General features: G+C 41.4%; 1 protein-coding gene across 3 annotated transcripts in view; it reads left to right on the top strand.

Moving 5' to 3' along the window:
• lyst (lysosomal trafficking regulator) overlaps positions 1 to 23,298 on the top strand; it is a 59,222-nt gene that overhangs the window by 34,341 nt on the left and 1,583 nt on the right. Inside the window, exons 17-52 of one of the 3 annotated variants that reach the window (XM_055018609.1) lie at positions 626 to 816; positions 1,444 to 1,689; positions 2,274 to 2,447; positions 3,333 to 3,482; positions 4,260 to 4,397; positions 4,484 to 4,679; positions 4,771 to 4,899; positions 5,779 to 6,403; positions 7,321 to 7,501; positions 8,685 to 8,854; positions 9,015 to 9,245; positions 9,431 to 9,597; positions 10,887 to 11,039; positions 11,152 to 11,313; positions 11,641 to 11,832; positions 11,927 to 12,138; positions 12,246 to 12,455; positions 12,949 to 13,125; positions 13,360 to 13,436; positions 13,552 to 13,740; positions 14,714 to 14,859; positions 14,944 to 15,040; positions 15,223 to 15,284; positions 15,492 to 15,547; positions 15,653 to 15,805; positions 18,163 to 18,407; positions 20,229 to 20,295; positions 20,386 to 20,542; positions 20,948 to 21,088; positions 21,177 to 21,394; positions 21,484 to 21,714; positions 21,839 to 22,028; positions 22,129 to 22,265; positions 22,403 to 22,501; positions 22,973 to 23,112; positions 23,197 to 23,294. In XM_055018609.1, the coding sequence (XP_054874584.1) occupies positions 626 to 816; positions 1,444 to 1,689; positions 2,274 to 2,447; positions 3,333 to 3,482; positions 4,260 to 4,397; positions 4,484 to 4,679; positions 4,771 to 4,899; positions 5,779 to 6,403; positions 7,321 to 7,501; positions 8,685 to 8,854; positions 9,015 to 9,245; positions 9,431 to 9,597; positions 10,887 to 11,039; positions 11,152 to 11,313; positions 11,641 to 11,832; positions 11,927 to 12,138; positions 12,246 to 12,455; positions 12,949 to 13,125; positions 13,360 to 13,436; positions 13,552 to 13,740; positions 14,714 to 14,859; positions 14,944 to 15,040; positions 15,223 to 15,284; positions 15,492 to 15,547; positions 15,653 to 15,805; positions 18,163 to 18,407; positions 20,229 to 20,295; positions 20,386 to 20,542; positions 20,948 to 21,088; positions 21,177 to 21,394; positions 21,484 to 21,714; positions 21,839 to 22,028; positions 22,129 to 22,265; positions 22,403 to 22,501; positions 22,973 to 23,112; positions 23,197 to 23,294 (6,207 nt within the window). Of the gene's footprint in view, positions 1 to 625; positions 817 to 1,443; positions 1,690 to 2,273; positions 2,448 to 3,332; positions 3,483 to 4,259; positions 4,398 to 4,480; positions 4,680 to 4,770; positions 4,900 to 5,778; positions 6,404 to 7,320; positions 7,502 to 8,684; positions 8,855 to 9,014; positions 9,246 to 9,430; positions 9,598 to 10,886; positions 11,040 to 11,151; positions 11,314 to 11,640; positions 11,833 to 11,926; positions 12,139 to 12,245; positions 12,456 to 12,948; positions 13,126 to 13,359; positions 13,437 to 13,551; positions 13,741 to 14,713; positions 14,860 to 14,943; positions 15,041 to 15,222; positions 15,285 to 15,491; positions 15,548 to 15,652; positions 15,806 to 18,162; positions 18,408 to 20,228; positions 20,296 to 20,385; positions 20,543 to 20,947; positions 21,089 to 21,176; positions 21,395 to 21,483; positions 21,715 to 21,838; positions 22,029 to 22,128; positions 22,266 to 22,402; positions 22,502 to 22,972; positions 23,113 to 23,196; positions 23,295 to 23,298 lie in introns of all 3 variants that reach the window. The other 2 variants (XM_055018608.1, XM_055018610.1) reach the window with 2 other exon arrangements.

The following is a 23,298-nucleotide window of genomic DNA, read 5'->3' as shown; positions in this document are numbered from 1 at the left end:
TGACACAGATATATTGCCATAAATAATAACTTCTTGATTGTTTTTATAACATGCTATGCCACCCACATGCTATGAGTAGTCTGACAAGGCCTTTTTGCATTTTTACATCCACAAACTAGGCATTTTTCAACAACTTGGTGGCAACTTGCCCCTCTCTCTGCTGTTTCTGAGCCATGCGGCATCAAGCTTGTTATATTTTCTGCTCAATCTCTCTTGCCATCATCTCTATGATCTGTGTAAGCATATCCTGCAGTTCACCTGAAAATTGCAGAGTTTTTGCCACATGATTGTTGATTGCAGCTGAGTAAATCAAGGCTTCTCTATTGCGCTGGAGAGCACATCATTTTTTGGGAGTTTATGGGATCTAGTTTATGCAAGTTATTCATTTGTTTGTGAATCTTAATGAAATATCACAATTTAAAGTTTAGATTTGGTTATTTTTCCTGACAAGACTTCATGTCACACATGAGACGTTCAAGGATGAATATAGTAATTTGTTTATTTATTTTTTTGGAGGTCCTCTCATACTTGCCGATGGATGGTGGCGCATCTGAGGGTTAAAGAATTTTTTTCATGCCCTTGTAATGTCAGTTTCTATAACTATATGTTTGTCTGCCTGTGTCAGGGTCTAGAATAGGATCAGAGGAGGCCTTCTACCTGTACACCAGTGGACCAGACCTCACCTCCATAATGCCCTGCAAGTATGGCAAGCCAAGTGGAACATTCTCCAAGTTTGTCACTCAGGAAGGACTGAAGTGTGAGAACGTCAGAGAGATTCTGATGAAGAGCAAGGATATAGACACAACAACTCTGGTTGTAAGTCTTTGTTTGCACAAGGCATCATCATCCACATCACAACACAAAGAAAGCGCAATTATGAAATGTGAAGGCAGAAAATAAATGTATAATTGTCACGTTTTTTTTCTTCTGTTACCCAATTTCTGCATGTCAAATGTTAAACTTCGTACTTGTATTGGTGATTCAAGTGCTCTGTAAGCATAGCAAATCCCTCCTATGTCTCATTTATTGTTTCATTTCACGGTGTATGAGTAATGTGCTGTTCCAATTAGCTGTCATTAATGATACTGCACGGTAGGAAGTAATTTTTCCCAAATGGAAAAAAGCTATTATAGTTAAGCTGCAGCTATTTCAGTGAGACTGAAAATAGTTTTTCTCCCATTAAATCCTAATGAATTTGTTGATAATAGCCGAGCTGATTTAAAAAAAAAAAAAGAAAAGGCAGTAATACAGGAAGAACAAATTATTTTCCACTTCTCTTTAACTTCTGCTAAACTCTAAGCAAGGCTAGCCCAGGTCTAAATCCGTACTAGGGCTAGTTTGGCGAGTTATTTAAGCAAAAAGATGTATATTATTAATTATTTAAAGTTGCAAGACGATAGTTTTTCCTGAAAAGTTGACTGTGCGTGTTGTGCTTCTATCCAGGAGAGTCTGGCAGTGGTGTATGCCCCCAGCAGTCCACGAGTCTATACGATCTATGAACCTGTAATCAGACTGAAAGGTCAGGCCAAAACAGTGATTACCCAGCGGCCCTTCAGCTCCAAAGAAGTGCAGAGTGTTTCCCTGGAGTCCAACGCTCTCAGAGCTCTGCTCCCCACGGAAACCCACGGCCTGCAGAGCGTCCTGCACAAGATTGGTGGAACGGGAAATTTTGTCTTCCTCTTTGCACAGGTAGGATGATCCTTCTTTTCTAAAAAAGCTCTATGCTCAGAGGCCACAGTGGCTATTTGTTGTAACATTTCTGAAATATTAGGTGTATTCCCATCAGATAATGTGTCAGGAAATTTATAAATAAATCACCTCAGAGAAAACAGAAGAATTTCTGTCTTGTATCACCCTCATATATTGATTTCAAAGATTATTCTAGTAAAATAAACAAGACCATTGCCTCTTCGCTGCTTTTTTTAGCTAATAAAACAGTATAAATAAATCAAATCTGATACTGAGTAACATATTGAATGTCCTAGAAAATACATTTTTACTCTGTTGGCATTGTGGAACACCATGTTGTGACCATTACAAAATCAATATGCTGCATCATACAGGTTTCTAAAGGTGCTACAAATGAAAAGTACTGCGAGAAAATTTATTTCTAAGACGAAAAGAGAATAGTAAAGATATATTTGTTTGAATGAATTATCTCTTGAAACTTTAGCAAAGTTATCGCCTCTAAACCTACACTGTTTTCATGCTCAGTATTCATTTATTTTTTTTCATTTCTTTGTTCTTCCTTTCTTGGGCTCTGCGGTGTCCAGACGGTGGAGCTGAGTGACTGTGAGAAGACCCAGGCTCTGGCCCTGCGAGTGCTGCTGTCTCTGTCCAAGTTTAACCAACACCGTATCCACGAAATGGACTGTTACCATGGTTACTCTATGATCCATCAGGTCCTCATCAAGTCCAAATGCATCGTAGGATATCATATGCTGAAAGTGAGTCACATCCTGAACTCTGTGCTTTTCTTCTGTTCCCACAGCCTCTGATGATTAGTGCAGTAAAATATATTCACAATCACATGTTTTTACCATGAATCTGATCCAGGCCAACGCAGTGGTGCCTCTTTGAGGCACTGTTGGTGACCCTGCTGTTACTTGACCCTCTGGCTGTGTCTGTAATTGAGCTGTGTGATGGCTCTGTGCTGAAATGGATTCTGTCTGACTTGATGAAACACTAAGCTCCTGCAGAGTCACACAGCACCTCTGATTGCCTTTGTCACTTTATGTTTCCACATCCTGTATTGTATAGCACGGAACTGCACTGATTATTAATATTAAACACTCATAATCATTCCTATGTAGAAAGGAACATACTGTGCTGCAGTTGTTGGAAGTTTATTAAATATACATATATATTATATATACTTTTCAGTTTATGCTGTAAGAGAAATCTTTCTTTAGCATATCTCAAAGTTAATTTAACCTCTTTACCCTGTCATACAGACTGTGTTACTGTGTGTAAAACTGCAAGCTTTTGTCTTTTAGTACCTCAGTCTTCCCAGGGCATAAAGGACTGCAAGATTTATGACCACTGCAGTGAAGCTGGTCACAATTTACAGGCTTTGATCAATACAGACAGGGCTGCTCGGGGAGTAAATGGCATTAGTTTTGACAGAGTGATAAGCATTCCAAAAATTTCATGACGAATATATTGATTTTCCTCCTATTTGAGGTTTTGCACAGTACCGTTGTTTCCGCAGCAATTGTTATTATCAATATGCTGAGGTATGTGTCTGATTAGAGTAAACGGCACTCTGTAAGGTGGTATAGAAACACTATAGAAGTGGCTGTATTGCTAATGGCCACATCGTGTCTTTCTAGACTTTACTTGATGGGTGTTGCAGTGGACCCATCCTCCTCCTGGGGGATGATGGTCAGTTCCGTTTGGACACTGAGTCGGTCGCTGTGGTGCAGGATATCAGGCTTCTCTCAGATGTTCTGTTGGACTGGAAGATCTGGGCCAAGGCGGAGGTAAATTCATGCATGGTAAAAATAATCGTATTTGATTTGTGAAAATAAATTTTTTTTAAAAACATTATACAATGTCTAACAAAAGAAGCAAAACATTACAGAATAAACATACATGAAGACGAGCAAACACATTTCCAACCACACGATCATCACACATATAAGGTGGCAAAATTCTGTTAGAGATAAATGGATGCTCTGTATGAGCTAAATTTAAAGTATTGTTTAACACAACTTATCATTTGTTGTTTCCTCATCATATTTTAAGATGCAGTAGTAGAGAAAAATCCAAAAAGAGACAACATTTTTATTGCTGAAGGGCTTTGGTAAATGTCAGTGTATCTGGTTTTTCCCAAGGTCTGTTCATTTATTAACATTCATTCCTGATGAGGGGCAGAATGCTCAAAACACCCTCATCTAATGATGAGCCTGTAATAAATTCTTACACTCCAGGAGCAACTCTCAGTGGCCATGTGCTCACTGATTTTAATTTTTAACGTGGTTCTCTAAAAAAATGCCCTGAATTTAAAAATGAGTAAAGTAATTTTCACCCAGATGCACAGTTGCACTGCAGACTCCTGTGTACACAAAGGATGGTTAAGCTTAAGTGGCTGCACTGCAGATGATATTTTTAATATTCAGAGTGTAAGTCTTTTATGCTTTGTCCTAAAGTGACTTACTTGGCTGAGGAGCGATAGTACTCTCATCCCCACCATCAGATAATGATCGGTTAATGTGTTTACCTCTGCTCTGTTGTGTGCTTTGTGTTGTCTCTGTTAGTGTGGAGTGTGGGAAACGCTGCTCGCTGCCTTAGAAATCCTCATCAGGGTTCACCACCCTCAACAGGTCTTCAACGTTCGTCAGTTTCTCAAAGCTGAGGTGGTGCATCGGTTCCTGCTCACCTGCCAGGTGTTACAGGTAGGTAATCGTCATAAAGCTGCTCTCATAGTGCGCTTCCTCTTCTCAGGTACATTTACAAAAAACCTTGTGTTTGTCTTAAGGAGCATCGGGACGAGCATCTGACTGCCATCCCACAGGAAGTATGTTTGTCATTCATCAAAATCATCCAGGAGGTCCTCGGCTCTCCTCCAGACATGGATCTGCTAAAACTGATCTATAACTTCCTGCTGGCTGTTCACCCACCGACCAACACCTACGTCTGCCACACTCCATCCAGCTTTTACTTCTCCCTACACATAGGTGAGGAAACCGTGCAGCTGAAGGCAGCAGCTCTGTTTCGGAGTGCCAGAAATTTAATGCACTGAGCTCTTTTGATGTCTGTGTTTGTCAGATGGGAAACTGTACCAGGAGAAGGTTCAGTCCATTATGTACCTGAGACACTCCAACAGTGGAGGGAAGTCTGCCAGCAGCTCTGTGGTGTCACTCTCCCCGACTGTTTTCACTGATGCTCCCCATGACGGTACAACTGCTGCAGCTTTATAACACAGACCTTCATGCACTCCCACCGCACAACACAGTAATGCTAATTAAATACAAAGCTTTAGTTTGCTGCATAGAATGACACTATAAATTGAAAGGTCAGCAGTGCTTTTCTGAGTGTATGTGCCTCTAAGGGAAATGTGTTTAACATGCTTAGTGCTGTATCAGCCCTATTTTCTCTCTGTGATGAATTACAGTCACAAAAGTTTATTTTAGTTGCCTAACGTAAACATTAGTTGTGAGGAAAAGCTGATGCATGAGCATTAGGTCATTTTAGTGTTTGTAAAATTCCCTCCCATCTTTCTCCTTCCTGTTTTTTTTTTTTTTTTTTGCCTTAAGAACAATTTAATATAATGGCAGCTCTAACAACACCTCTCTTTATTATATATATTTCCATATCTTTTAACTATGCCTCTTTTGTCTGAGCTTTTATTGTTCTTGTTTTTGCATTTATAATCCCCTTTTGTCATCACACCATTGCTTTTTAATTTCATTCTTTCTGTCTCAGGCAAAGCAGTATGTATTTTTAGGAATGGGCTATATAAATGAAATAGATTTGACTCAGGTACTTAGAAAAATACATTGTGATAGATTCACAGTACAAAAACATAAGACATCTGCTGAATGGACCCTGTGTTATTTGTTATTGTCTCACCACAATTAAATGCATAGATTTGTCAGTGTACTGTCTTGATTCTGTGTTTATGATATTATTCATCGCAACAGCGGGTCTGTCAGTATTTCTATTTGCACTTCAGGTGTTGTACAATGTCCCTGCATATAAATAAGGTCCTTTGCAGCCTTCAGTTATAAAATCTGATCATTTGTAAAAGCTGAATTGCTTTGTTTTGTTTTCCAGGCCATCTCCACGCTCCCTCCCCTGAACACGGAGGTGATGATCAGTCGTTACGCCCCCCTAGTCTGGCGCCATCTCCATACTCCTCGCCCCTACTGACGCCTCGACTCGGACACGGCAGCTCAAATGAGGCAGGTGAAGGTGACGGGGTCTCCCTCGCCACTCAGCAGGCTCTCGGCAGCACGGAGACGCTCAAAAGGGGCGGAGGTGATGAGCAGCTCCTGAGCAGCTGTGAATCAGCCAAGACAATCTGTGACTTGAAGGACACAGGTGAGGGAGCAGCCCAGCGTACACCATCCATCAGTGTGGAGGAGGAGCGCGACGAGGCAGCGGAGGTGGACAGCCTTGCGGAGGGGAGTGTGGGGGTGGCGGAGTCTGAAGACAGGTTTGATTGGGCCAATGATGAAGCGCCACGCCGCCCTGACAGCCTAAAGGGCATCCAGTCCTTCCAGAGGAGCCACAGTAACCTGGCCAGTCTGGGTTTGGCCTTCCCTGCTCCCAATGGCTCGTTGACCATCGGCCGCTGGCCCAGTGCAGCTGACCGAGGCTCCATGCCTGAAGACTGGGAGAGCTACACCTACTCTCCTGGCTACGAGAGGGCCCACAGCAAGGCTGAATCCAATGACAGGTACACAACATTCGTACCCTTTAGTGTAGCAGCTTATTTGAGTGTCAGATGTGGTATTACTACTATCAAGCCAATACTCTCAGCATTTTCTGAGTAGTCATGACTCATAAAAATATTAATTTAGGCAACTTATACCCAATGCTAGCCAAGCTTTTACAGTGGCATTAACTAGTCTTTTTTTAACATTATATATCCATATATAATCCATGTTCATGTGAGTTTTGCTTTGTATTTATCTACACAAACTTTGCACACTTTGATAAAGACCAGTGGTGCATAATCTTCATATAAGCGTTTAGTTACAGTAATAGCCCGAACAAAGCCAGTTCTTAAAATGATTTGTACTGTAGTGATAGTTTCAATTTATTTCCACTTGTAAGCCAGCTGCTAACTTAAGCTGATAGGAAAGTTAAAAAAAAAGATGTGCTCATTGTAATTCTGCAAAGTCACTGATATGTTATTATTAGACACAGTGTGGGCTGTGTGACATTAAGATATCTGCCTTCATTTCATTATTTCAAGCAATGCAGAAAAAGGCTATAATCCAAATATGTGGATGGTGTTTGTTTTATATTCTGATTTCATGCTGCTCAGGCAGGGTTAATGAAAAAATAGTATCAACAATCTCTCCCTACTGATGTATTGTTTGTTCACTGACAAATAGCTTCTCCTCTGACTGATGCAAGTTTTATACCCTTGAAGTGCAAAATATTCACTCACTCTTATCAAAACAAGATTCTATAGCAGTTTGACACGATTTACAGCTAATATGTACACATATGTAATGTGCAGCCTAAAGTTAGATTAAAATATACTTTATTTACTTAACCTGTCATCTTAAGAGCACCATTTGAGGAATTTGGTGTAGCTGTTCATGCACAGGAATTCACCACTAAAGTTTAAGTTGTGTGCCTCAGGTCCAGCACAGAGGATTGCCTGGTGCTGATCTGCTGTGGACTCTATGACCTTCTGAGAGGTGTCTTGCTGCTGTTGCCTGACCTCATGCTTGAGGAGGTGATGGATAAACTCGTGCAGCCAGAAGCCCTCATTGTTCTGGTCAATCACTCATCACCTCTGATCCAGCAAGGAGTCATGAAGGTTGGTTTCCTCTTTGAGTCTCACATTCTGTAAAGTGAGAGTACGTTTTTACTGCACAATACTGTTACCTAATATAGGATGTTTTTTACTTATTGTCTTTCCGGCAAGTCACATTTATGCATATGATTTACATGTTGTGCTTCTGAGTGAGCAATTTTTGCTCAAAAAACTCACAGTAAGTAAAATAGTTTTGTAAGATTAAAGTCAGAATTTTATAGACAAGCAAAGTAGAAACTGTACAAAGTGCATAAAATACAACCAACCACAACCCTAGAGACGCTGAACAGCCAAAATGTTTTTCTTAATGTCAACAAATCCCATCAAAAGTCCAGAATCAACAGTATTTTTGTCTGTCTCTGAATACTTTTCAACTTCCCATACCCTGTCTGTCCCACAGGTCATTAGGTCTGATTAATCATGTACATACTGTTAGTTTTTTAAGAAATCCCTTAACAAGCTGGGCCCTGCTGTTATTAGCAAAATATTACTCAAGCAGGAGAAAATAATAATTTGGATAATATTTTCAGTACAGATGGTGTTCTTGTACTTTTATAGCACCTGGGGCTTAGTTTACAGGACAGTGCATAGTTATTATCTGCATCAAAGTTTAGGTGCACACAAAAAATAATCAGACTTATAAACATGTGCACTGAATCCTCTGTACAAATTTCATTTTTCCAAAGTCGCAATCAATTTGTGATGGTGCTCTCTCTGGAGAACCGCATAGTCCGCCCATTAAATTTCCACAGTTAACCAAAGCTCATCAGTGCAAATCCCTCATGAATATCGACTTACATGTTGTTCCTGTGTGAAATTGAAACGGTGTTGCAATCAAAGCTTGAGAGAGTGACAGCTGTAGCGGCTGTTGATGCAACAAGCAGCTAGAGTGTCGACCGACTTGTAAAGCTCACCACTTGGTATTTGTTAAGCATCAACAGCAGATGAAATCATACACTTGATATCTAAAACGCAAAGTGTATCTAACCCTCATGGGTTATAGTTTCCTTACAAATACGTGCATTTTCTCATCTGGTTTGTTTTTATAATTCCCAGCTTTTTTGTGTAAAGCATTATACATATATTTCAATCCCTGTTTTGTGTGTATGTACCAGTTATAAATGAGGCCCCAGGACAGTACTCCTCTGTGCTCACAGACCTCATTTATTCTGCTCCTCTCCCCCAGCTGCTGGATGCCTATTTCAGCAGAGCTCTCAAGGAGCAGAAGGAGAAGTTTCTGAAGAACCATGGCTTCTCACTGCTGGCCAACCAGTTGTACATCCACCAAGGCAGCCAGGGGCTCCTTGAATGCTTCCTGGAGATGCTGTTTGGGCGACCGGTGGGCCTGGAGGAAGAGTGAGTCCAGACAAAATACACTTGTCAAGCCAAAACATCTAGTGCACCACAGGCACTGTATTTCATATTATTATGCATAGAATTGTCTACAGTATAAATAATGGTTGAAGCACACATATTTGTGCATATTTTATCACATTTTTCTTTCTTGTATTTCCAGTCTGGATCTGGAGGAAATGGAAAATATCTCACCCTTCAGAAAGCGCTGTATCATCCCAGTGTTGGGTCTTATTGAGAACTCCCTGTATGAGAACTCCTTGGTGCACAACATCCTGTGCATGCTGCTGCAGCTCATCAACGCCTGCCCCAAGCTGGCAGACATCCTGTTAGACCACGGCCTGCTCTACGTGCTCTTTAACACCCTCTCCACCCTCAATGGCATGGAGAATGGGTAAGGCTGCCAGAACAGAGAATGATTCATTCAAACACCTCAATAGGTTCATGGGTTTTGTGCTGAACCTTTGAACCAAGAATTAAATCATTAATCCTCTTACTCTTGGTTGATCTTGCATATATGATCGGCAGACTGACTTCCTGTGCTTCATATTTCTTGTTTTTCTTGTCCTCTCTCTGCAGTATTCCCCTGAATGACTACAAGCTCCTGGTGTGTGACATCCAGCAGATGTTAGTCGCTGTGACAATCCACTCCTGCAGCTCTTCAGGGTCCCAATACTTCCGCATCATCGAGGACCTCATTACCTTGCTGGGTTTCATGCAGACCAGCAAGATGCGTCGCACACAGGGTGAGGGCTGTGTTTCTGAAATTCAATACACATGCAAAATACATCTGTCTTGTTATCTCCTATGCTCTGCAGTTGTGGATGATATCAAGCTGTCAAATTGTACTGCAGAAAGGAACAGGATTGTGACTTCATTATCTGCAATTGCAGAGTGGAAACTCATTTGACAAAAAACATAATTTGAGAAATATCTTCCATTTTCATCTTCCCGCTAAATGGTTTTCTCTCATTGTTCTCTAAATTTGCTCTGAAAAATATCTCTCCCATCTCTTCCCCAATGGCACTTACTTCCTCACTATATTTATGATCTGATATAATCATTCCGTGATCACAGAAACATTAGAATGGCATGACTGCTCCTTTTTTTTGTTTGTTTGTCAATTTAGTAGTTATATTTAGCTGTATTACTGTCCTCAATAGGCCTAATGCAAAACAGTGTCTGTATTCTTATCCTATTCTGCGACTTTTGTTCCGTATTGAATTATCTTAATTGCACCATTTTTTGAAGTAGCTCATCTCATCTTGATGAATGCCATCTGTTCATGAGGTGTGTGTGATTCATCATTAGTATAATCAGCTGCCTAAAATTGTTATAGAAGGCTACCTGTCAGAAGAAGAATTTAACAGACCGTAGCTTGAAGTCCTGTTGATCAGCAGGCAAAAACATGATTAATTTTGTAATATCAGTATTCCTACAGCAGTTATTACTACTACTACTACTACTACTAAAAATAATAGCTTTATTTGTATTGCACAATTCGTACAGCAAGTGCTACCTGAAGTGCTTTACATCAATAAAAGAGAATAAAATGAAATGAAAATATAAAAATAATAAACCAATTATTAGCACCTAATCTTTGCTGCTATTAAGCTGCAGAAAGTTGAGTGTCCACATTTTAATATTGTAGAGGCAACAAGACAATCTGTCTTAATCATAAAGCTTAAGCAGTTCTACATAGCATTAAATATAGGGTTTTATTGTTTGTTTTCTTTTAAATGGTACCCTATTGTATTGTACAGTATTAGTGTGATTTTATTGTATTTACTTCACCCAACAGTAGGATATTATAAGATTCTGATTTTAATAACGATTTTAATCGTATTGATTGCTTTAGTGGATCTTGGAAACTAAATTAAATTAAATATATATATATAGGGCACTATCTTTTTTCAGCTGAATTTCAAAAACTCTTGTTGAATGTGTTGTAGGACTGAATTTTGCATGAAGCTCATCAATCATTTATTGGGAGAGACCTCTAACTGACCACGTTCACTGTCTGTTTTCTTCCCAGAGATGGCGGTGGCTCTGCAGTTCCGTGTCCTTCAGTCTGCGATCGAGTTCATAAAGACGACAGCCAACCAAGAACCTCAGAAGCTGAGCAGTTCTGTCAATGCACCGAGCTCTCCGCATCATGCCATCTATCAAAAGCGCAAGAGCATCGCAGGTGAGTGCCACAAAGCTGATTCAACAGTACAAATCCCATCTGCTCGTGTCTTCCTGAGTGTTGAGGTAGAACTGTGTCTGTGTATTGATCCTCTCCTCATCCCCATCTAAAGGTTCCATTGCCATGAAAGACTCCATTATCCCCCGCATCCCCAGACAGCACTACTGCTCCTATGGCCAGATCCCCTTGTCCCCTCCCTTCAGCTTCCTGTCCCAGGACTCCCCCCTCCCCTCCCCCTCCGGAGCTCCATCCTACATGCTCCACTGTGATGCAGGTAGCTGGGACTGCGGTCCACAGCGGAGATCATCCTCCCCGTCACGGAGCATGTCTCCCATTGTTTGCAGTGAACTCACCCTGCCCCCTGGCACTCACCTTGGGGGTTAATTTGCCCAGTACCCTTGTGTGCTACTGGTGCCTTTGTATGTGCATGTTTGAATGCTTAACTAAATCAGCGTTAAGCATTTCAGCACAAATGGCATTTTGATCAGTGACTCCTAATAATCATGGGAGATGCGTGCACATATTTGAACTGTTTGTACTATCATGCATCAGTGCGCTTTGCATTACCGCAACTGAAGACATGCCAAAATTGTGCTTGTAGGTCGTCGCCGGTTCTCTCTGGCCCAGACCGACTCTCTCCTGATGCGGATGCGCTCTGTAGCCAGTGATGAACTCAACCAGATGATGCAGAGGAGGATGAGCCAGGAAAACCCCATTCGTGCCAGTGAGACTGAATTTGTCCAACGGCTGCAGAGGCTTGTGGTTCTTGCTGTCAACAGGCTCATTTACTATGGTAAGTAAGCTGTCTTTCTTCGAATTATCCGACCGAATCTTCTCTGTTTTCTGTCTAATCCTGGTCTTCTTTTAAATTCTTTCTCTCGTTTCAGATGTGAGTCAGGACTTATTTGACCTGCTGAATATTCCAGACTCTCCAGACCAACAGCTTTTCACACCAGAACCTGGTGATCAACCACAAGAGGAGAGTGGCTCGGCCTCTGTCCCACACTCTCCGACTCTTTTCACTCTGCCACCTGCCAGCAAGAAGAGCTTTCAGAAAGATATCCTCAAACTCATGATGGATGGAATCAAGATCAGCCTGGTATAGACATCAGTCAATGAGAAGCGTCTCTTTCTCAGCTGTAAAGTGCTTGTTTAGGTGCTGTAATGTGTAAAATCTAACCTAGTATTGGTGGTTTGGGTCCACAGGGCAGCACAGGTCGAGGTGGAGCCCCACATCAACAGTGGCGAAGGATTCTCTGGTCCTGTCGGGACACTTTTCGGGTCCAAATAGGTCGTCTGCTGGTGCACACACTCAGCCCTGCGCTTCCCCTGTCTGACAGGAAGGAGGCGCTTGAGTTTGTGTTTGATCCCAGGCATTTGGATATTCTGAAGGAGAGCCTCAGCCCAGGTCTAGAGGTGAATGTGAAGTCTATTTGTCAACTTACACACCAATCTGCTATGTATTAGACCCCAGACAAAAAAAATCTGGTAAATTTCATTCACAGAGATATCATTTCTTATTTGGGCTTGTTTCAGGGGAATCTGTGAGTAAATTTGCAGTATGTAGTATTAGCTTTGTGTAACATTTTCAGTCCACAGACAAGTTTTCCAGTCCTTGATTCTAAAAATATTCAAATGAATGCTTTCATGGTCTTCATCACCATGGGAGTGCTCTTTCACTCTTTGTCCTCCTGTCAGACTTTACTGAAGGTCATTTAGCCTGACGAGGCTTTTTTCCAGTCCATCATTGCATGCGACTTGTTTTATAATAAAAACTCAAATCTGTTCTTTCTTTTTACTCTCTCCCTCTCTCTCTCTCTCTCTCTCTCTCCCCCTCTCTCTCTCTCTCTCTCTCTCTCTCTCTCTCTCTCTCTCTCTCTCTCTCTCTCTCTCTCTCTCTCTCTCTCAGCATGGACCAAAGTTGTCGTTGTACCTGTACGAGATGCTGCACGATCACAAGGACAGCCTCACCAAAGACGAGCAGAGTGCCGTGGGTGTATTCATGACCTCACTCAAGCTGTGTGGTCATCGCTGCATTCCACCCAACACTCCACACAAACAAGACTTGCTCAAGGCAGTCAAAGAGGTAAGTCATACAGAGACTGAGTTCATGTTGAACAGTCACCGTTAAAGTAAAGGGCAACTGCTTCCAAGTCTTGATAGTGAAACCTAATATACCTGTTCAATTCAAGAGTATGAAATAACAACTGTTTTGCAAGTTAAATATCCTCATCTTTCTTTAATGCTTTGAACCACCTGTCAAGTTTTCTTTTTAACCAAATAATTAAGAACTTGTTTACCTATAACTTTATTCACACAGGAAAAATTCAAATATGAAACTGAAGAAAAAACAAGTAAAGTGGCGTGGGAAAAGAAAATGGCCAACACTCAGAGGAAGTGAGTGTTTTTTTTTCCCGATGTGAGCTTGATGTTTAGTTCAAGAGCATACGGGTAAGAATCTAATCTTTGTTCCATTTTTCTTTTCACTCCATTCTTTATTATTCCTCTGCAGTCTTATCCAGAGACTGGATGGAAAGTCCAAGGACATTTCCAAGATTGCAGCTGATATCACTCAGAATGTGTCTCTGCGGCAAGGCATGGAGAGAAAGAAAGTCATCCAGCACATCAGGGGCCTTTACAAGACAGACCTCAGTGCCAGCCGCCACTGGCAGGAGTTGGTGCAGCAACTCACACATGACCGGTAGGTGTAAAAGTTCATCTCTCACGTAATATTGGAACACAGCAAAATAATGAAATTGTTTCTGTAATGATTGTAGTTATTCTAATGATGATTACTTTTTCTCTTCCTTACTTTGCGGTAATTTTCTTATTTAAAATGGCATTGTAATATGAAATAGGTTGCAATCTTGTGTGAATAATTACATTCGAATGAAATAATCTCAAACCTGCGGAGCATCTTAGTACCCTCAGAGGAAAGGTACAATTTGAAACACTGTGAAATGAAGCAAACATTTTGATCTATACATTTGTGCACCCATACCCAGAGGGCAGGCAGGGCTGTTTTACAGGCAGAGCGTTAATAGAGCCTTACGGCTTAAAGCACATGTTCACAATTGATAATAATAGTAATATTCTGATATTCATCATCCAGTATTACATCTAGTATGGACATCATCTCAGTTTAGAACACTAGCATGCTACCGTTTTGCAATTGGCTTTAAAAATCTGACCTTCTGATGCCACAAGATGAAACATTAAGGGATTATAAGTGAGGAGGACAGTGATGTCTGCAGAAATGTTTTAACAATCCATACGGTATTTGTGAAGATATTTTTGTCTGGAACAAAGTGTTTGACTGACTGACTGTCTTTGCTTTCCATATAGCCACGCTTAAAGAATAGCTAAAATGCTAATTTAACTGCTAACATAGACAAGAACATTTATTTTCTAATAAAATCTCCTTTGAAAATTAACTAAATACTGTCCCAAAATCTTTCCACACACATTTACATAAGAATTAATTATAGAAACAGTGAACTTTGACCAGAAAGCATATCTGGCTTAAAACTGAGAATTCACAACTGCAACATTTCAAAATGTTAAACCTCTAGTTGCAGAGGACCTGACATTGGCATCCTGAGTTGTATGTACAACTGCAGTGAGATTCTTCTGTACTACAGTGAGTTGACAGTGTGCTGTTGTCCTCTTTACAGTGCGGTTTGGTACGACCAGACATCCTACCCGACGTCCTGGCAGCTGGACCCCACAGAAGGGCCAAACCGGGAGCGACGGCGGCTACAGAGATGCTACCTCACCATCCCTAACAAATACCTACTCAAAGACAGACGCCAGCCTGAAGGTGGATGAACGTTCTTTGGTAAAAATTCTGTCTCACACTAGTGTTTTTTTTTTCCCTTAATCTGATCTCCACTTCTTTTTTTAGACTCAGTGAAGCCAGCTCTCTCCTTCCTGTTTGAGGACAAGACTCACTCCTCCTTCTCCTCAACTGTCAAAGACAAAGCTACCAGCGAGTCCATCAGGTATAACTCTTTGCCTCTCTGCCCGACTCTAAGACTTTAGTAAACACCATATCTGTCTGAAACAGTCAGAATGATTGGGAGAAAACACATAAATGTCTAAATGTATTTTACTACACTGACAGGTACCTATTCTTTATTCAGATGGTGTGTGTCTGGCATAAGAAATGTCTTTCTGTCCTTAGGTTCACCAGGCGATGCATCAGCGTTGCCCCCTCCAGAGAGACAGCAGGGGAGCTACTTCTGGGTAAGACACTGACCATAGCTCACAGCTGCTCCATGTATAATATACTCTGCCGGTCACAAGGCACAAAGAATAATCTGCTCTCTCTAAGGCGCTAGAGTGTCTTGCTCTTCTCTCACACACACAAGTGTTTATTTATTCACTCAGGGAAGCTTTTGTTTGTCTTGCGCTTAGTACAACAAATCTCACTCACCCTGCACTGTCTCGCAGGAAAATCTGGAATGTACTTTGTGGAGGACAATGCTGCTGATGCTCATGACAACCAGGTAAAACCAGCAGACTGTTCAGGCGTATTCTCTGCCGCAGGGATGGCACTTTGATATGTGCCTTCCTGGCTAATCAACGCGAAATGTGTTAATGTGTTTGAACAGAGCCTTCATGGAGAGACCGAGGCACCCTCTTTCTCCTGGACATACGAGGAGATCAAGGAGGTGCACAAGCGATGGTGGCAGCTAAGAGACAACGCTGTGGAGATATTCCTCACCAACGGCAGGACCTTGCTGTTAGCATTTGACAACACCAAGGTGAGGAAAAAACAGAAGTCACATAGAATAACAATAAAAGATGCAAAGTTTTCAGTTCCAGTTTAGATATTCACAAAGCAAATGCTCACATTGCTCATGAATGATGCACAGTAGGATGTTCTAGCTTCTTTACTTCAGATGTTTCACATCATTATTACAGAGCCCTGAGTGGATTTATCGTCTATGACTAGACTCCCCGGCAAATCACAAGGGAAAAATCTGGTCTGTTTTTTATTTGAATATAAAAATCTAGCCACCGAGAATGGATTGTGATTTTAAAAAAATGATGAGATCAAAGAGCTTATCACAGCTCAAAGAAAGAGATGAATGACCAGACAAAATCATGCAGCTTGAAAAAAAAAATTGCTGTGAAAGGTAAATGTTGAATTACCTTTTTGTTATTCTGTTCCTGATACCTGTACTATGAATCATGGAAATAAGATACAGTACCATCTTACTCTGCAGAAAAATACCATTAATATTTTTCTCTCAGTCAAACACTGAAAGAAAGTTATAATATGGGTGGACAGATGGTTTATGACTGGTATTTCCAATTCAGAAAAATCAAAGGAAGTACAGAGCTGCCGAGCACATGTAAGCCAAACAGATTAATCTGTTGCCTGCAGATTGTCTGCAGGCTTGTAAAATCTTTTCCTGGGAAAAGCAACAAAAAGATTTTTCCATTTTCCTTGTGCATTTCAGGTTCAGATATGTATTGTTTTAGATAGGTTTTGAGATGAATGGGATATGTTGAGCCTAAAGCCGGAGTTTTCATTGTACGACTGTAAGAAAGTCATACACATTTTTAGCTGAGGGAATATGGTTTATATGCACTACTGTTGAGCAGCATGTTAGTCATCCCACTGAATGAAGCTGTCGAATTCAGGTGGCAAACTGTAGGCACTTGTGTGTCATATAAACCTACATGCATCCGTTTTGTGCAGAAGAATCGAGTGACTCGTCAAACACCCTCTTTTATGGGAGCGTGCAAAGAGCCAGATGAAGAAAAACTTGGTTAACAAAGACACTTATTTCATAGTACATCTCGCTGCTGAACATCAGCATACAATTTTAGCTTTGTCATTAGGTGCATGTTAACCTGCCGGTAATCTATATTCATACCACAGCTGCAGATGTCACAGTAGCCTGGTTCTGAGCATTTCATGCATTTATTGATAGTTAGTAGTAGGCTAGTTTACACTGGCTACCTGTAGAATTCTATATTGTTTCCAAAGTTCTGTTGATTATTTTTGAGGCATTAAATGGCCTTGCTTTAAATTACATTAAGGAACTTTAAATCACTTATGTCCCAGGCGCTCTCTTAGATCGGAACATGCGCCGTTTGTTCCTAGATCTCAGCTGTGTCTCTGCTGCCTATTGAAATCAGATTGGCAACATTTTTGGTGTCTTTTAAACCTCTTTCTAAAATATTCTTTTCTCAAAAGGCCTTCATGAATATTAGCTACATGGCTGTGATTTATGGAGCTTTTTTTGTTCCCCTGCTGTTTTATGATCTATTTGTTTTTATGATCTTTGTTTTGTGTTCTCTGGCTGCTTTTATGATCTTTGTTTATTTTTCACTTATTTTTGTGTTTTTTGTCTTTTTAAAACTTTTTTTCTCATAAGTAGTCTGTAACTTTGGTGCTAAAAGCATTATATAAGTTAAGTTTATTGTAATTTTTTTATTACCATGCACTGATATTGAGGATAAATGTGATACTTCAAAAATGCATTATTGATACACACCTGTGATAATATTGTAAACAGTCCAGCACCAGTAGCTGTTTGGATGACACTCCAGCATAGGATGCGTTCAGAATGCAGTTGTTTACAGAGTCCTCCTCCACGTGTCTACATTTGTATTTTAACAGTAATTCATTTGTCAACAAAGGAGATTAAACAGAATAAATAAAGATTTTTTTTCACTCTTCCTACAGATAACGTGATGATAATATTATCATTAATTCTTTTGGCCATGATAATTGTGATAATAGTGAAAATCTGATACCATGACAGCCCCAGTTCACAGAAATTATAAGAAATGTAGGCTGAGAGCAAACCGGGGGCATCAGCATTGGCTTCAACTAACTTCTAGCCCACTATGGTAACACACTGATTAGAAAGGCTGATACCAGTAATTCTTATTGAGGTTATTAATAGTTGAATGTTTGACAGTCAATATCTTTTTAATTGCTAAATCTTGGGCTTGTTACAATAGAAAAGTTAATAAAGAATAGAAGTCAAACTCTAAAATATTTGAGTTTGTTAAAGTGGATTGACAGATGGCTTGTTTGATCACCAGGCTCGCTCTTTCATCAACAATAGTCTCACGTTTTCTCTGTGTGTTCTGCCTTCAGTTCCGAGATGATGTCTACCACAACATCCTAACCTCTGATCTCCCCAACCTGCTGGAGCACGGGAACATCACGGCGCTCACACAGCTGTGGGGCTCGGGTCAGATCTCTAACTTTGAGTACCTCACGCATCTCAACAAGCACGCGGGTCGCTCCTTCAACGACCTCATGCAGTACCCAGTGTTTCCCTTTATCCTGCGAGATTACACCAGCGAGACGATCGACCTGCAAGACCCAAACATCTACAGGTCGGTGCTGAATGGAAGCTCTGTTAGTGTGTTAGGAAATGCATTAAAAGTTGTGATGTCCCATGTTTTTGCGTGTGTAAAGTAGATTTATTCAGGTTATAGACATTAATCTTAAGAATCGTTTTGCAGATTTGTTTCTCTTGTATCATTGATGCATTAGTTACTAGGTGCTGTATGTGTGCTGCACTTTGCTAAACTTGTATATATATATTCTTATTTATCCTAGAGCTATTCTATTGAACTCTCAGTTACATAATATAGTATTAAATGGACTTATTGTGGTGTTTTTCGATAAACTGAAAGACAAATTTTGCCCCACTGAAGTCATTCTTGTGAATCATTTATAACACTAGTACAAAACAGAACGATTGCGTTGCCTTCAGTATTGCTGCTTACACCTTTCTGAATTTTAAAGACCAATTGCTCATCCAAGCTGATTTACACTCAGTACTGACTCCGTTTGGGGTATTAAAGCATTAAAATTAGGACTCAAATTAGCTGACACCTCATTACATATGAACAGAATTAACTAGAAGGAGTGGTATTGATTGGTCTAACCCTTTTTGGTTAGTCAGTTAATGTAGTGACCAATTGATAACTTATTCTAAAGATTTCTTCTAATTACTTTGTTAAAATAAGAATTTTTTTTATGCATAATGAATACAAAATGCTTGTCATTAATATTTCAACAAACATCAAATCATCATCATCTAATTTCAGCGTCATTGCTGTTTCATTAAGTCAGTAATGATAATAGACCCTGTTTTTCTGGCTATTTGTTAGATGCTAGAAAAATACTGTACCTTAAATTCTGAAGGATTGCCGTGATACAGCATAATTTATTGACTGTATGTCCAAGCAGCCGTTTCCCTAAACTGATAAGTCAGTAGTTTTATATTATTTAAATTATTTTTATTTAAATGCTTGACTTAAAACTGTGTTGTGATGCAGATTCACATCATGACCGGGGTACTGTGCAGTAAAGATAATTACTGGTAAATGATTCTTGCATTCGTGTTGTGTAAAGAAAGTAGTTTTAATTATTTACAGACTGTAACAATAGTTTGTAAAATTAGTTTAAGGCATTTTCCAACTCATTCATGGACGTTCAATCAATAAAAAATGTAACACAACTGAATAACAATATGAAATGATGCACGGTGTCGTGTTTCGTTAGCATAACGGCAGCAGGACAGGAGTTTGTTTGCACATGGGGGCGATGAAACATTTAGAAACAGATCACGTTCAGCGTGTTGATAATCCTGACTGCCTATATCATGCTCGGGTGGCGACAGGGTAAACAGGGCGGTGTGCCTTGACAAAACGCTCCGAGAGGTTTTTGCTTCGAGTGCTTGTGCAGCCAGTTGTACTGGTGTGATCACCTATTTCCAGTTTGCTGTGCTCACAGAGAACCACATTGTTGGTCTCTGTCTAAAATACTCCTAGGCTTTAGATGATCATAGACAAAATGTTTTTAGTTTAGTCTCTATGCTTTGACCGGGTGCAGTGTTCTTTAAGATTCACTGTTGTTGCCAAGGATGGTGTCGTGACGTTGCCAAGTCACCCCAGTCCTTTTTTATTTTTAATGTTTATCTTTTTTCTCTTTCTTGAGAACCATTCATGCAAACTGAAGCTGCACTTTGTCATGTCCACAGCAACACACCTGCCAAGTATACAGTAAATCACATCTGTGATTGTCGAGAAAAGCGAAGAACAGACATACAGAGACTCTTTGATTGCGTCGAGTGAAGACGGTTGCTTGCATTTGTTACTGGTGAACATCATGGCTCATTAGTGCTTTGCGTTCTCTTTGTTATGCAGAAATTTAAGCAAGCCCATTGCAGTCCAGTCAAAAGAGAAGGAGGATCGCTACGTGGATAATTACAGGGTAAGACTTGGTGTACAGGTTGATCGTGTGCTACTTTGTTTATTGGTTTCAGTAAAAAAGCACATTAACATGTGTATGTGCCTTGTGCAGTATTTGGAGGAGGAGTACAAGAAGGGCATTCGTGAGGACGACCCCATGCCTCCTGTCCAGCCTTATCACTATGGCTCACACTACTCCAACAGCGGCACTGTGCTGCACTTCCTGGTTCGAATGCCACCTTTCACAAAGATGTTCCTTGCCTACCAGGGTGAGAATCTAATCCCAAACCTACAGTATATTGGCCCATATGTTACATAAGGATATATCTAACAGACTGAAATGACAAAATACTGGGACATCCTGGTCTCAAAACTAACTGAGGAGCCCATTGCTGTAGCCGTGTTGCATTTCATTTATTAGCCTTGAAAGGCTGCTTCATCTTTATGCTTTTCTCTGATCAACTCCTCGCCCTTCCTTTCTCTTTTCTTTTTCTTTCCTTCCTGTTAATTTATTTTTCATTCATCTCTCTCTTTCTCTCTCATCTGATCCTCCGAGGCATCTTTTTTATGTGATTGTAAATTTATTCATCGAGCATGGTGTTTAAGGTCATGAAAGGGGATGTTTTCAATCAGTGAGTCGAATCTGTAATTAGATTGTCTTTGGCCTTAATCAGACCAGAGCTTTGATATCCCGGACCGGACGTTTCACTCCATGAACACAACGTGGCGTCTGTCATCGTACGAGTCCATGACTGATGTCAAAGAACTCATCCCAGAGTTTTTCTACCTCCCAGAATTCCTGGTCAATAGAGAGGGTAATTAGTTTTCCCTTCTCATTTATCCCTGCGTACGTTTTTCATCTTCACCCGAATGAACTTTTTAAAATGTATTTATTTTTTGCAGGTTTTGATTTTGGGGTTCGTCAGAATGGAGAGAGGGTGAATCATGTGAATTTACCTCCCTGGGCTCGCAATGACCCACGTCTGTTCATCCTGATCCACCGACAAGCACTAGAGTCCGACCAGGTCTCCCAGACGCTGTGTCAGTGGATCGACTTGGTGTTCGGGCTCAAGCAGAAAGGCAAAGCTGCCGTCCAGGCCATCAACGTCTTCCATCCAGCTGTAAGTAGCTTCTCGTTAGCGCATTTGCTTGATATAATTTGGAAAAAATGTTGTTGTTGCTTACATCAATTTCATTTACCTTCTCACAGACCTATTTTGGCATGGACGTTTCGGCAGTAGAAGATCCAGTCCAGCGACGGGCGCTGGAGACGATGATCAAGACATACGGACAGACGCCTAGGCAGCTCTTCAACGCCTCTCATATCAGCAGGGCGGGACCCAAACTCATGATGGAGGGGGAGCTGCCGGCCGCCATGGGCCTCCTGGTTCAGCTGGCCTTCAGAGAAACCAGAGAACAGGCGAAGGAAATAGTCTGCCCGGTAATCTGCTCTGCGGTGGCAGTGACTCTGGCAGCCTGCTGTGCACTGAGGACGACATGACTTAATGCACCATCCATGAAATGATCTGCTGCTCACCTGGCAATTTTCTTTTCCTCCCCCACAGAGTCCACTGCCATGGATCAAAGGTCTGAAGTGGGGTGAGTACGTGGGCTCTCCCTCTGCTCCTGACCCAGTGGTGTGTTTCAGTCAGCCCCACGGGGAGAGATTCGGATCCCTGCTGGCTCTGCCGACCCGAGCCATCTGTGGCCTTTCACGCAAGTTCTGCCTCATGATGATTTACAGCAAGGAGCAGGGTAGGAAGCCTAAGACTCATTCACAAGACAGCCTGGAATTACAGGATGTATTGCACAACATCCTGCTGACTCCATTAATTTTATGTACCTCGCTCTGTAGGTGTGCGGAGCATGCACAGCACAGATATCCAGTGGTCAGCCATATTGAGTTGGGGCTACGCAGACAACATACTGAGGCTGAAGAGCAAGCAGAGCGAACCTCCTATCAACTTCATTCAGTGTTCACAACTCCACCAGGTAAACATCCAGAGCACCAGTTAGTGAAAAGAATCACCAGCCTTTTTTTCTGTGTTGCACAACTCTACAACCGATCAGCCAATAAGCTTCGAGGTTGTGGTTTCCGCTGTCCAACCGTCTGTCTCTCTGTCCTCCAGGTGACCAGCTGCGCCTGGGTGCCTGATGGCTGCCAGCTATTTACGGGTAGCAAGTGTGGAGTCATCACCGCCTACAGCAACCGCTTCACCAGCACCACGGTGGGTTTCCATGGCGACGTCCCCCTCTAACCTTCCGCCTCCACATGAACACCCAATCCACCCACCCGCCTCCCATCAACCTCCCCCCTCCTCCCCCTCCTTAGACAGCCTCACCGTGCTCAAACGCTCGGCTTCATTAGTCACATCACAGTTGCCCTTGAAACACATTTCCACCGAGCCTATAAGTGGGATTAGGGGTCTGGGAGTTCAGTCATCAGAGAGGCTTTCAGACTTTCATCGGTCCCCAACACTAGGCATCCAGATTTCCTCTTTCTGTGTCCCTGAAGGGTGTTTCACTAGCAGTTGAGTTGCACTGATTTGCAAAGCCAAGTTGGAGATTGATTAATGGATTTTTTTTTTTTTCAGGAAAAAAAACTAAGCATTTCATTACTGAGTCACACATACATTAAGATCTGTATGTCCTCTGTCCCGTCTAACATGTGGCTGGGTTTGGAAAATGTCTTTCCACAGCCGTCGGAGATGGAGGTGGAATCTCAGGTTCACCTGTACGGCCACACGGGCGAGGTCACCAGCCTGTTTGTCTGCAAACCCTACAGCATCCTGATCAGCGTCAGCAACGACGGCACCTGCATCCTGTGGGACCTCAACAGGTCAGTGTGTTTGGAAAGTGAAAGCAGAAGATAATGTTTGCAGTATACTGTGTGTGGTTTCTGAGCTGTTCTGTGTTTCCTCAGACTCTGCTATGTACAAAGCCTCACAGGCCACAAAAGCCCAGTGACTGCTGTGTCTGCCAGCGAGACCACGGGAGACATCGCAACAGTTTGTGACTCCGGTGA

The sequence above is a fragment of the Amphiprion ocellaris genome, chromosome 16, assembly GCF_022539595.1.
Source record: "Amphiprion ocellaris isolate individual 3 ecotype Okinawa chromosome 16, ASM2253959v1, whole genome shotgun sequence".
Lineage (NCBI taxonomy): Eukaryota > Metazoa > Chordata > Actinopteri > Pomacentridae > Amphiprion > Amphiprion ocellaris.
This window is presented reverse-complemented; position numbering and strand designations above follow the sequence as displayed.